Source organism: Bombus bifarius, unplaced genomic scaffold (assembly GCF_011952205.1).
Source record: "Bombus bifarius isolate JDL3187 unplaced genomic scaffold, Bbif_JDL3187 scf7180000009739, whole genome shotgun sequence".
Taxonomy (NCBI): Eukaryota; Metazoa; Arthropoda; class Insecta; order Hymenoptera; family Apidae; genus Bombus; species Bombus bifarius.
Genome location: NW_022885307.1, coordinates 186,688 through 200,141, shown reverse-complemented (window position 1 = coordinate 200,141; position 13,454 = coordinate 186,688). Strand labels below are relative to the sequence as shown.

General features: G+C 39.1%; 1 protein-coding gene across 7 annotated transcripts in view; it reads right to left on the bottom strand.

The window, feature by feature from the left end:
• Positions 1-6,502: 6,502 nt before the first annotated feature.
• The window catches only part of LOC117215583 (moesin/ezrin/radixin homolog 1), a 35,730-nt gene continuing 28,778 nt past the window's right edge, over positions 6,503-13,454 (bottom strand). For all 7 annotated transcript variants that reach the window (XM_033461934.1, XM_033461935.1, XM_033461940.1 and 4 more), the window contains 7 exons: positions 12,016-12,138; positions 10,982-11,254; positions 10,574-10,903; positions 10,193-10,435; positions 9,947-10,122; positions 9,644-9,860; positions 6,503-9,560 (listed from right to left, as the gene is read on the bottom strand). In XM_033461934.1, the coding sequence (XP_033317825.1) occupies positions 9,396-9,560; positions 9,644-9,860; positions 9,947-10,122; positions 10,193-10,435; positions 10,574-10,903; positions 10,982-11,254; positions 12,016-12,138 (1,527 nt within the window). In that variant the 3' untranslated portion in view covers positions 6,503-9,395. The remainder of the gene's footprint in view (positions 9,561-9,643; positions 9,861-9,946; positions 10,123-10,192; positions 10,436-10,573; positions 10,904-10,981; positions 11,255-12,015; positions 12,139-13,454) is intronic.

Genomic DNA, 13,454 nt, shown 5'->3' with positions numbered 1-13,454 from the left:
GCGCATAAAGCAACGCGTAAGCCAAACCTAGTTTTTATCTTTTGTTTGTGGTTTATATAGGTATTATTATATGTCGGAGATGAAAGAACACCGGAGCCTTTGGAACTTTGGATAACCCCGCAACATTGTAACCTAGAGTCTACTATAGCAGTAATTAAACAATTGTAGTTATTCAATCCGATTGTAATTGTTCGACATTGGTGATAGCGAGCTCTGGCTCGAGGCCCGTTATAAATCTTAAGATTTAGTCAACTAAAGTCCTTCAAACAGATAAACGGTCTTTGTCCCAACTACGGGAAAATAGGGGAGACCTATTTTTCAACGAGCGGCGTCTCCCACTAGCAACTTTCCCTCAAGGGCGGCTAGCATCTTTTTCTAACCACCGGTATGGAGATTGACCAATTAGCGGCAACGCCAATTTCCCTTACTTTCTGAACGAAGGTTTTTCTCGACGAATCCGATGATCTCGTGTCCTTAGACACACCCCAATATAGTTTTCCTCTGTGGCATCATCGGGACGGGAAAGTCACTCTCGCTCGCGATCTCATCGATTAAAGAGTAACATCTTCGCGATCAGTGGTTATTTCACGTTTTAACCAGACTTAGACTTTGTGAGTACGTTCTGTTGTCATCCCGTTGGCCGCGAATTCGTTATTGAGCCCGAGACAATCGTCACTAGTGTCGCGAGTGCCGAACCGCCGTGATCAATTGTCAAGACTGTAATAATTCTATCATTGCAATAAACTACGTCCGTGTGTACCGTACCAATGGTTAATTCTCGAGAAGATTGATTTGACGTCCACAACCCTACTCCCAGTGCAAATCCGACATATATTATTATATAGGTAACTTCTTCCGGCTGCCATGCCATAAGCCGGCATATCTCAGAAACTAAACGAGTCCAGCCCTTATATGTACAGTACAAAATTGTTCGTAATGTCGAGTTTTACGACATAATTATAACAAATTATTTGTTTAAGAAAATATTTGTGCTTGTAGAATTTTTATGGAAAGAAACATTGCCTTTAGAAACTTCTTTAAAAAGTGTTCTCATGGAACAGATATTTTAAAAAACTGAATAACAAAAGTTCCATATAAACAAGTTATTTTATAATGTTCTGACCTTCTTAACTGTTGATTTCAAAAAGAAACACGAAATAGCTTTAAACTATGAATTACCTACAAGAATATTACAAATAAATAATGAGGTGATATGTCGTGATAGGGTCGGAAGGAAAACTCAGATATATTCAACGATAAATGTTTATTCACCGTAATGTCAATGAGTACACTTGACGCAGGACTCGCGATTATATTCGGTTCGCGAATGCGCGGTTACAAGTTAGAGCTCGGATAGCTATGATTCGAGATGCGCTGCGAGTGCGGACAATGATTGCACGAGATGTCGAGAGCTTAGGTAATTATTCGACTCGAACCGTGTAAGTGTAACGATCGTTGTGTGTTGACTCGCTGTAATAGACTGACTTTTTTGTCGCGATGCTGGTGCGGAGGAAGACTGCGTTGGGATGTGTCTAAGGATGCGAAGGCATCGGATTCGTTGAGAAAAGCTTTGGTTCGGAAAGTGAGGGAAATGTACACTAATGTTTATTGGCTAATTCGTGTTGGTCGTTGGAAAAGGATGCTAGCTGCCCTTGAGAGGGTGTTGCTAGCGGGAAGCATCGTACGTGAGAGATAGCGGATTTCTCGTGTGTCCCCGTGGTAGGTGGTCGACTTCGAGACTGATAAACAACGACTGTTTGTCTCTTTGGAGGACCTTAGCTAAAATAAATTCTAAGATTTATAGCGGTCCTTAGGCTAGCTGGAAATATTCGGTAGGAATGTATCGACATCTGGCAATCATCCTGTCCGCAGGTATAGGGTCTTTGTGTCGTGCGTCACGCGGCGTAAACAGTTTACTGTCAAATGCCGCCACAATACATATTCAAAATATCAATTTAACCGCAATACTAATTAACTAATAATAATACTATTTAACTTTCACTTATGGCATGCTGTATATAAATACATAAATGTCATGTATAACGTCCTGACTTGCCTAACTGTTGATTTCAAAGAAAAACACAAAATAGGTTTAAACTGTGAATTACCTACGAGAATATTACAAATAAATAGTAACACTATCTTTTTAATGGTATTACAACAATATTAAATAGTTATTGCGGTTAAATTGATATTTTAAACATGTTATTTATTTTCAATATTCACGTAGATAATTTACGGTTCAAAACTAGTTTGTTTTTCTCTGTGAAATCAACGGATAGTAAGGTCAGTATGTTATTGAATATTATTATGCTTAATAAAAAAAAATTAAATAGTATTATAATACGTAAATGTATGTTCATGTATTCTATTTATTAAATGTCTTTTATTAAAGAAATATATGAATAATACGATATTATATTGTTAAATAACACCAATGTTTAATAGTTTAGTACTTTTATTTATCTTATAGAACCTTTTCTAATACGAAATATAATATAATAATATTAAAATATCTGTTTTACAATATGTGTTCCATAAGAACCATGTTTAAAGAAGTTCTAAATGCGGATAAAAAATTATTTCTACAATGATTACAGGAAAAGCCGAATTTCGTACTCACTTTGTATGTATTGCTTCGAACTAGTATTTTAGCTTCAGGTTTGTACTAATAGATGGGTCTTGTCCACAGTCGTATATAAAGGTCTGAAAACTCCGGTGGTGGTGATAAGGCTCTTAAATATCGGGTGTTGTGTTTTACAAATCGGCTACTATGGCGCCTGAATCTTTACTTTCTTATTCAATGAGGACGTTAAGGGAAGATTTATACAACTGTATAATTAATATAATTAATATAGTTATATAAATTACTCTTTCTATTTATGAGAGAATTCAGAAATATTTAGACTACAAATAGAACTTACAAGTTGATTTGCAATTTACGAATTTACAATTATCGGATATAAGATCAACTAAGGTGAATTAATATTTAAATATATAAGTATTTACTAGGTCGAGGATATACGGAAACCCCAGAACCAACTCTCAGGGAAGGACGCTTACCGATTGGGCAGCGGGTCTCGGGCTCCTGCTGGCAAACAGCGTGGCTCGGCGAGCACCTGCGTGGCGTGGAGAGGATCCTCCGTAGTCGACGTCACGTGGACTACCCCGGAGCTGTTCAGGCGAATCCACGACTGGAGAGTGGCCGAAGGGGTGGAAACCCCTCTATCCGACCACCTCTACACATACTGATGGAGGAGGCCGAAGACAACGCCCGGCGACGACAAGGAGAGAACCGTTGCCGCCCACCACCGAGATGGCGTCTCACGGAGAAGGACAAGGACATGCTACGGGCGGCGGCCATCGTTTCCGCCTGGAACTGGGACGCCCGACGGACAATCACGCAGGGAAGCGTCGACGAGGAGGCGGACGAGCTCCGAAGATACATGAGCGCGGCGTGCGACGCCTCGATGCCGCGCTCCGTTCCGGGGGGTAGACGCGAACGCGGAGAGTCCTGGTGGACTCCGGAGATCGCGGAAATGCGAGAGAGCTGCATTCGAGCCCGCAGAAAATTCCTGAGGGCTCGTCGTCGCAAGCTGACACGCGACGAAGAGGAGATCTCCAGCTGCTACGAGGCGTACAGAGAGTCGAGACGCACTCTCCAGCGGGAGATCAAGATCGCGAAAACTCGGTCCTCGACGGAGCTGATCGAAGCGAACATGGATCCGCTGTTGCTGGCCAACGTCATCGGGACCCTGTTCCCGCCGGAAGACGGGGACGCGAGGCAATCAGCGCCATTCTCGTCCTCCTCCGACGACGAGGAGGCGGTGACGACGACGACGACGGGATGGAGCGAGGAGCTGCGAGTCACCGAAGAGGAGCTCTTCGAAGCTACAAGAAGGATGGCATCCCGCGACGTGGCACCGGGAATCCCAGGCCGAGTTTGGATGGAGTCAATCGACATCATGGCTCCCCGCCTGCGACATCTGTTCACCAGATGCCTAGAGGAGGGCGTCTACCCCCGGTCATGGCGGACGGCGAGATTGGTCCTGTTGGGGAAAGAGGGTCGTCCGCCGAACTCGCCGTCCGCGTACAGGCTGATATGCCTGCTCGACGAGGTGGGCAAGTTATTCGAAAGGATTATCGCCGCCCGGCTGCAGGCCCATATGACGGAGAGGATGACCGGATGGCACGACAGCCAGTACGGATTTCGCCGTGGCCGCTCGACGGTGGACGCGGTGAGAAGGCTGAGGACCATGGCCGAAGACACGGTCTCCCGAGAAGGAGTGGCGTTGGCGGTATCTCTGAACGTCACGAACGCCTTCAACTCCGTCCCCTGGGCCAGGATCGTGGAGGCCCTGCGACACTTCGAGGTCCCGGCGTACCTCGTCGGGGTCATCCGGGCGTACCTGACCGACAGGTGGATCGTCTACACCGGGAAGAACGAAGAAGAGAGAAGACGGGTCGAGCGCGGCGTTCCGCAGGATTCGGTACAGGGACCCATACTATCGATCACGGCCTACGACTCCGTCCTCCGATGTTCTATGCCCCCGGGCGCAGGCATGGTGTGTTGCGCCGACGATACTCTGGTTCTGGCCGGGGGACAGTGGCGGCACGAGACGGTGAATCTTACGGAGGACGCTGTGGTACGCGCCATTCGGAGGCTCAGCCTGAGTGTCACAGGCCAAATCCGAGGCCCTTTGGTTCTTCGACCACCGCCGCAGAGGAACACCTCCTCCCGAACTGTCCGCGACCATCAGCGAAGAAGAGGAGAAGAGAGAGGTGAGACGCCAAATGAAGTACCTGGGTCTCACCATCGACAGCAGATGGACGTTCGGACCACACTTCGAGCTCCTGGTCCCGAGGGTGACGGCCGCAGCCAACGCCTTGTGCGGCCTCCTAGCGAACATCGGCGAAGCAGGATCGGGAGTCCGCCGACTCTACGAGGGAGTGGTCCGGTCCCAAGTTCTGTACGGGGCTCTCGTTTGGGCCTAAAACCTGATGGCTAGTCGCCGCAGTCTCATCCTGCTGCGGAGGCTGCAGAGGACGACCGCCGTCCGCATAGCGAGAGGATACAGGACGACATCCTACGCGTCGGCGACCGTGCTGGCGGCGTCCCCCCCGTTCGAGCTGTAAGCCCTCGCGTTCCGACGGGTGTACGAACACCTGAGGGGCCCGAGCTCGGACGGACGTACGACGACGCCATCGTCCGCCAGCCAGTCGGCCCTAAACGTCCGGGAGGAGGCGAAGATGGAGATAAGGGAGCGATGGCGCTCTCAGCTGATCGAGGAAGACGCTGTGCGGCCACATCGGGCTGTTCGCGCCGTGCTTCTCAACTGGGAAGCCTGGAGAGATCGAGGCGGGGTGCCGCTGACCTTCAGGATGACGCAGGTGCTCACCGGTCACGGAGTTTTCGGCGAGTATCTACTCAGGATTCGGAGAGAGGTGACGTCCATCTGTCACCACTGCGAGGAAGAGGAGGACACGGCGCAACACACGCTGGAGTTTTGCCCAGCGTGGGCAGAACCGCGGCACGTCCTACGGCTAGACATCGGCGAGAGCTTAGCCCCCGAAGCGGTTGTCGAGGCCATGCTTAGAGGGCGCCAGAAGCTCGTCGCCGTCCGCTCCTACTGCGAGCAAGTGATGCTAGCGAAGGAGCGGGCGGAAAGAAATCGGGAACGAACGCGCGATCCGTCAAGGACGTCGCAGCATCAGAGGAACACCACACGTCACAGGGGCGCGGCGCCGCCGCCGCTGCCGCCGCCGCCGCCGCCACCTTAGGAGCGTTACACACCAGGAACGCGGCGTTAGGGCGTGTGGTCCCCCCTAACGGCCCAACCAAGACTAAGACGCCTCCCTTCAAGAACGACAGGGAGATAGACGACAGGGGACACCCCGGTAGTAATTCGCAAGAGAGTCCGGGTGCACCTCTACCAAAGCGGTGGTCAGGACAGACCACCGTGGAGTTTTAGTCGGTAAGAGTCCGACACTACCCGCCAGCTGTGCTGACAGCGACGGGTGTCCATGAGGATTTCTCCACGTAAAAAAAAAAAAAGAAAAAAAAAGGTCGAGGATATACGGAACAGAAATTAGGACAAAAGATCGATTTGAAAGAACGGGAAGTGGTGAGGACGAGCAACCGAATAGGAAAAGCGGATCAATGTGAATGATATTAAGTTGACAAACATGTAAATATATGGATAGTGTAGAAATAAATAAATAAGTATAAATAGCTTTTAGAACATTTAACACGTCTCTCCTTTTACATCCTTAGGATAATAATACTCTCAATATCTTATTTCTACAGTAATAAGAAAAAAATTATATTAAAATAATGTAAATTATGGCAATTCGAAGTTATAAAAAAGTACTTTTATTTACTCCGAAATACAGAAAGAGATCGGATTCAAATAAGTATTATCCAATGTTTTATGTGTCTAAAAGTAATTAAGATCAGTTAAATTAAAAAAGAATGAAATAGGGTCAGAATATGTCTAACATGTATGATATGATTCTTTTATTTAAACAATATTTAACTTTTTCAGCAAAGTACAAGTGATTTTCATATATCTTCGCACCAACAAATATTTTTCCAAATAAAATACAATGTCTATGCGTCCTTGTGGTCATATCTTATATGTTTTATGTATATTGTTTCAATTAATCAATAATACTGTTACAAAGATTTTTTCTCAATATAAAAATGGAACATTTGCATTTTGAACATTGTTGAAAATTTAGGAAATACCATTAAGCATTGGAAGTTATAAAAATTTGTTAATAACTAGAAATGCATATTCTTCTACCATGTTTTTACTCGCTTGGACATGTCGAAAAGAAAAATTATAACACCATGAAAATATTAACATGATATGCATCGTTAAATTAATTTTCCATAACCTCATGAAAGTATATAATAATATTTACATATGTAAAATGATGTCATTAAATTTTATGTCAGTTCAAATATTTGATATAGCAATTTACATATTAAGTAATAATATGCGGAAATACATTAAAGATGATTTTATATTCATTACCTTCATAAGGAATATGAAAATCATTTAATGATCCACGTTAGGGTTATTCGTGGACTTTTCATGTCAATAAACACAATAAACAAAATACTGTAGTTTTAAATATACATAGTTGTATTTAAGTACATTACAGACATATGTATGTATATAGAAAAAATTTTTGTTTTGCAATCCAATAGTTTTATAAATCTTACAAGAAAACGAAAAACCCCAACGTAAATAAAAAATCATTTTACAAATGTTTTTTGGAATGTTTCAAGAGTAGCTTTCTCACCAAACGTTTAACGACAAAAATATCCAGACGAGTTATTATGAAAATGGTATTTGTCTGTCTTTGAACTTTAGAGCGTTACATTGTACAAAATATGTATGTAGTTATTGCCATGTACATTCGACTTGTTTTGAGAGTACAAATACACGACGACTATAAAATCCTTTGCTTCAATTTTCATTTAATATTGTTTCAATAATAATAACGCTACTAGATTGTAAATATTAATAATATTTATAATATAATATAATAATACAATAATAATAATAATATAACACTACTAATTTGTAAATTGTAGCATTAAATATTATCAAAAAATATCTATTGTTATTTTTCCTGTACTTTTCCTTTCGTGTTTACTGCAACATGTAATGATGATAATGCACAAAAGTATGAATTCCGATACAATGATCAGTTTTTAAACTTTCCCATCATTTTTCCTACTTCGTTATTGCAAAAAGTGTGTCACTTCACAACATTGCTCTTTGTTTGCATTCCGTCAAAAAATTGGCAGCATTTATAGGCTATATTTTCCCTCATTACAGTTTAATTAAATTTCATTGTCGCACCATATAATTTTCTTTAAAAAGAGAATTGTTTTAAAATTTCTATGTGGCGTACCAGACAGCCACATATTATAGTTCTCCTATCATCCAACCTTTCGTACGTATTATTTTTTATTATAACACTCTCGCTCACATTCACTCTTTCATACTTTCAAGAATCTTGATAACTATCCTTTTTATAGGAACCGCGCAATTACCTTATGTTGAAGGTATGCAATACAAAGAGACGCGCGATATTCCTACATTTGTATATATTATATTACTGATTATTAATATCTAGTATTTCAATATACGTATATCAATAAAGGCCACGAGTGTGTTCAATATAAAATTACTAAACAGTAGTTGAAATTCGTTCGTACTAAAATAGTATGTATAATTTTGCAAAGTTTATATGACGTGCTTACATGTCTATATTTATTGTGAAGACGGATATCGTTGATTTCGTGTTACATAAATTAAGCGGTCGCTTGTACATTACAAACCTATTTCAGGTTAATATTTAGAGATTACTTATAACTCACTAAAAAATAATGGTGACTCTTCCACACTGTTTTAAAATATTAATTCATCTACTCGGATTATATTCGTTACTGTAAATAGCAAAATGATACATCGGAATAAAACTGGAACCGATATGTATACATCAGTGTATAGCGACCGCTATTGACAAAAGTAATCTTAATTCATCAGCAAAAATAAGTGATGACGCAAATAAAAATACAATGTATTTCTCGGGCAAATCCTTATCAAGGACGGATAAAACGCAACATGATAAGAACCGCGACAAGAAAGTAATCAGTGAAAAGAAGTCACATATGTGGCGTTACGCTTAGTGACCGACAGTAATACTTGGAAAAAAAATACTGATGCGCCGGCACTCAAAATCTTGTGTATAATGCTTGGACAAAAAATAAAACAGTATTCACAAATTATGTAACACATTTTCTTGATATTTTAGCAAAAAGAGATATCGTTAGAAAAAAAACAACATTAGCTAATAATATAGCTAAAATAACAAAGTTAGTATGAATTAACGTTAAATATTTTATAGCTAAAACAGCAAGAAAATCTATACTTATGAAAAAATATATAAACATTTTGCTTTACGAAAAACTGCTTAACAGTGATCAACGTGGAAGCATACATGGAAGACGGCGCAAGTTGGTCGCTCGTCGCGTTCCTTGCCAATTGTGAGCTTTTTATTTTCTTTTGTCTTGAATTAACTGTACTCAGAGTATAGAATCGACTTTGAAAAATAGTAATACATATCATAAACTTTAGATCGCTAGAAATTGGGAGCGACTTATACCTCGAAACATCTCCAAAAAAATATTATAAAATAATATATTTGAAGTTTTACAAATTGTCTTTGTATAGATCAATCAGAGAACCTGTGTACGCTTCTCATATACATATGTAAAAGACGTGATTACTGAGTGTTCCATGTGTACACGATATTGAAAGAGAATTCAAAGGCAGGGTGAAATGGGCAGGCAAATAGGCAAATGCATATATAATTTACATGTTCTCAAATTGATCAACACGACGTTTAGTATTGCCTTTACGAATTTCACGAAGCGTTTTGTATTTATCGCGACCTTGTTTGACGTTTTCCCTATGGATTTTATCCATAACAGTTTCTTTTGACTCGTCGCGTGACTGTGCAAGATCTTGTTTCAATGCCTGAAATATATAATCATTATTCAAATAGGTCCACAAAAATTACTCGGGGTGCAAAAAATTTATATACAAGCAGAGATCACTACCTTAAGTTGATCATGAAGGCGTTCGTTTCTTTCTGCCAAGGTACGTCGCTCCTCAACAGGATCAATTATCGATTCATCAGTTGCAAGATCTTTAGTAACATCACCATGAGAAACTTCGTCTTCTCCTTCCTCTTCACCTTCTTCATTTTCTTCAACATGATGATGATGCGGTGTTGTACTAGCTTGATATGCTCGATCGGCTTCTTCCTGCCTTAATCTATAGATACAGGTGTAGAATAGAATAGAGTTGACTTTTTTCTCATATTTTAAATAGCGAACAGTTGTATAACAAAAATTACATACTTAGCAGCTTCAAATACTTCTTCTAGCCTCCTTGCTTCAGCATCCTTCGCCACTACCTCAGATTGTATACGTTGTATTTCTTCTTGCTTAGCTCGTATTTCTTGCTCAAGTTTAGCACGCTCAGCTGCTTCCATCTCATGTGAAAGTTCAAGTTTTTCCATCATAGCCGTAAGTTCCTTCATATAAAAATAAAACACATAGAGACATATATTGTAGGAAAATTATATTTTATACTAAACTACGTACTTTCTGACGATCCTCTAATTCCTCCTTCGCAGCTTGTAACTGTCTAAGATGTTCTTCTAAACGTCGGATCATTTCTTGAGCTTCGTTTAATTCAGCTTGCCGCCTGTCCATTTCTTCTGCCATATTTCGAAGTCGTTCTTCATATTCTTGTTGTTTTCTCTCAGCACGTTCTCTTGCAGCTATTTCTAACTGTAACTTTTCTCTCTGTTGTTGTTTTGCAATTTTCTCTTCCCTTGCTTGCGCCTTTAAATTATAAATGTTTAATTTGTGATTATAAACCCAATTCATTATCTATGAGATGATTAATTTTAAGATTCAGAAATAGCAAGGAAAATAAGCATTAAAAATGCATTATAAGCGAATACTTGCACAGAAACATACCTTCATTTGCTGTACATCAATTGTATCTGGTTTACGTCTACGCATGTAGAGTTCGTGATTGCCCATACACAGTGCTAAAATTCGTTTATTGATCTTAACCCTAGTTGCAAAAAAGACGAAATCGGGCGCCTTCTTATCAATTGGTTTAATTATAAATTTCTTCTCGTTAAATGAGATATTTCTTATCTCAGACCATGGAAAACCAATTTTTGGTGTCAATTTGTCATCTTTTTCGTAGATGTTCAAACCCAAAGCATCAACACCGAGCCACAGGTCTGTACCTTTTTTATTACGAATTTCGAAGTAATTCACTCCGTACATCTCCAAATCCTATACAACAAAGAAACGCATATATCCAATATATTGATCAAATATTAAATTAATAAGAAGAAACTATTAAATCATTACCTGCGCGATTTTTAGGTATTCCATCATAGCATCTTCACGTAACATGCCACGATGTTCTTGCCACCAATTAGTGATGGAACTTTCCCATTCCTCCTTGCTCATTTTATGTTGATCCACGACTCGTTGTGGTAACAAGCGGTCATTTATTAAAAAGCCAGCAGTATGTGTACCTTTTTGAAAATCTCCATGTTTCGCTTGGACTGCGTAAGACGCTAACAATACAGATGTTTCTGGAGGACAGTAGATTTCATCCGTCAGAATAGCGTTCTTTACCTAAATGTAGTCCACACAATATAATAATACATATATTAGGTTCAACTTTTCAATTTCAATTGTCATGTTGTCATGTATAAATAATGCAAATATATCATATTCATATTATGATCATATAGTATTCAGTATGGTTTTTCTAAACTCTGACCAATTTTCTGATTATTTTGTCGATTAAGATCTATTTATATATCATCATTGTTGGAAGATGGAATTTTCAATATCTTTCTTGTTTGAAAAATTCTATCTTTGTATCAGATCGATGTTTAGTACAATTAAAAATCTCATTTTCATTGCAATCTTTAGTCCGATTTAAAACATATATGATAGTAATAAGCGTAAGCAGTGAGAATTCATGATAATGATAGTGATAGTGATAAATTTTAGTCAACAAAAAAGTATGGTAACTAATCAGATTTACATAGAACTATGCTGAATGTGCCCATGTATAATGCATTATATGATACGATTGCGTTCGCTTTGATCTATTTCGTAGATTATCTGAATGATAATATGCACTTATGTACTCAACCTTGTTACATTGTAATACAATTCTACTTATAATACCGAACAGTTTGCCCTCTATAACTAAAACTTGAAAGTAGTACATACACACACACTCCTATGTATACATGCGACATACATAAGTACGCACATACATACAAAGCACATTTTGTATATTTACTTGTATAAAATTCGGTTTAAGTTCTATATTAATTAAGCACTTTTTTACTTCTTTTGACGAATACTACGTTCAGCCATACCTGAAGATAAAAGAGACGCAACGTGATATCTTGAATCAATTCCTCGGCAACGTCTTCGGGATAAAACTTGGCGCGAAATTTGAATTGCAGGGGAGTCTCTTTCTTGACTTCCTGGTTCATCACCTAAAACGTTCGTGAATCAATTAGGAACAAATATAAGAAAACATTTCCACAAGAAACATAAACGTAGAAAATTCGATAAATAAATAACAAACTGAAATCACCCCATCGTTTGAAAACGTGCAATGCAGTGTGTTTCTCATCGGTATACATGATGGAATATAGTGACGTTGCATGCGACATAAAGGATGATAAAAATCCTATGATTAGAATACGGATTTTTATGCTTTTATGGGAGACTTAAAGATATAAAAATGTGTAGAAAATACAATACATAACATGTAAAAATCCATAAAATAATATAAGGTCATTCTATAAGTAATATCGTGTTTATATATAATAAACATTTTTAAAAATGTACAAATTTTATTATATTCATTAATAAATAATGTACATATATCTACTGTTTTCTCGAACTACGTCTGACATTTTTTAATTGCTCTTTGGGAAAATTTTATGATATCGACACAAAATATTTAGTAGCTGTCTCAAAGTTAAATTTATTTATTTTGCATTGACCCGACGAAATAGAATTCCTTCCAATCGAAAAGCACATATTTAAATTCGTTAACAGTTACAATTTTCTTTTATATTGGTAATTCAAAATGAAACATAAGAAACGACGTTACTTATGGAATGGAATAAATGTTTACCCAGGTCCTTCCCTTTTATTATATTTACGAAGATATGTGTTTACATAAATATCCATAGTCTACTTATGACATAATTATAATAGATGACGAAAACGGTAACGTAATAGCACGGCAAGTGGTTGATACTATCTTTTTATCGTATTACAGGTAAGCAGTGTGACTTGTGACAAAATAATACTCTCACTTTTGAGATCGATATATTTATTTATTATGGTCCGCAATAGGTAACTCTTATCCGAAATACATATGTGTATTCTCTTGTTAATTTAAAGACCTTGTATGAAGAACATATGTGATATATGTGAAATTTCTTTTTTATTACTCGTTCAAAAATACAAACGCGATAGAGATTGTTGGAGATATTTCATTAATGGAGAATGGTCATAACGTTGGCGCTTTGATTGACACGATTATCTGTAGCCGGATAGGTATGTGAATATCTTATCTCAACATGTAAAAGAAAAATAAGAATTGTACAATGAAAGGCAATGAGTAACACATATGCTTCTCGAACTGCCAACTGACATTAAATATTAACAAAAACTAGAAAATGTACAACATTGTTCGCGTGAATTTCAGTTATTCGTCCTTAACTAATCATAGAATTCGTTATTCGTATTGTTCGATTCGTTACATTTTCTGGTTCTAAGTGTTAGGCTCTGTATA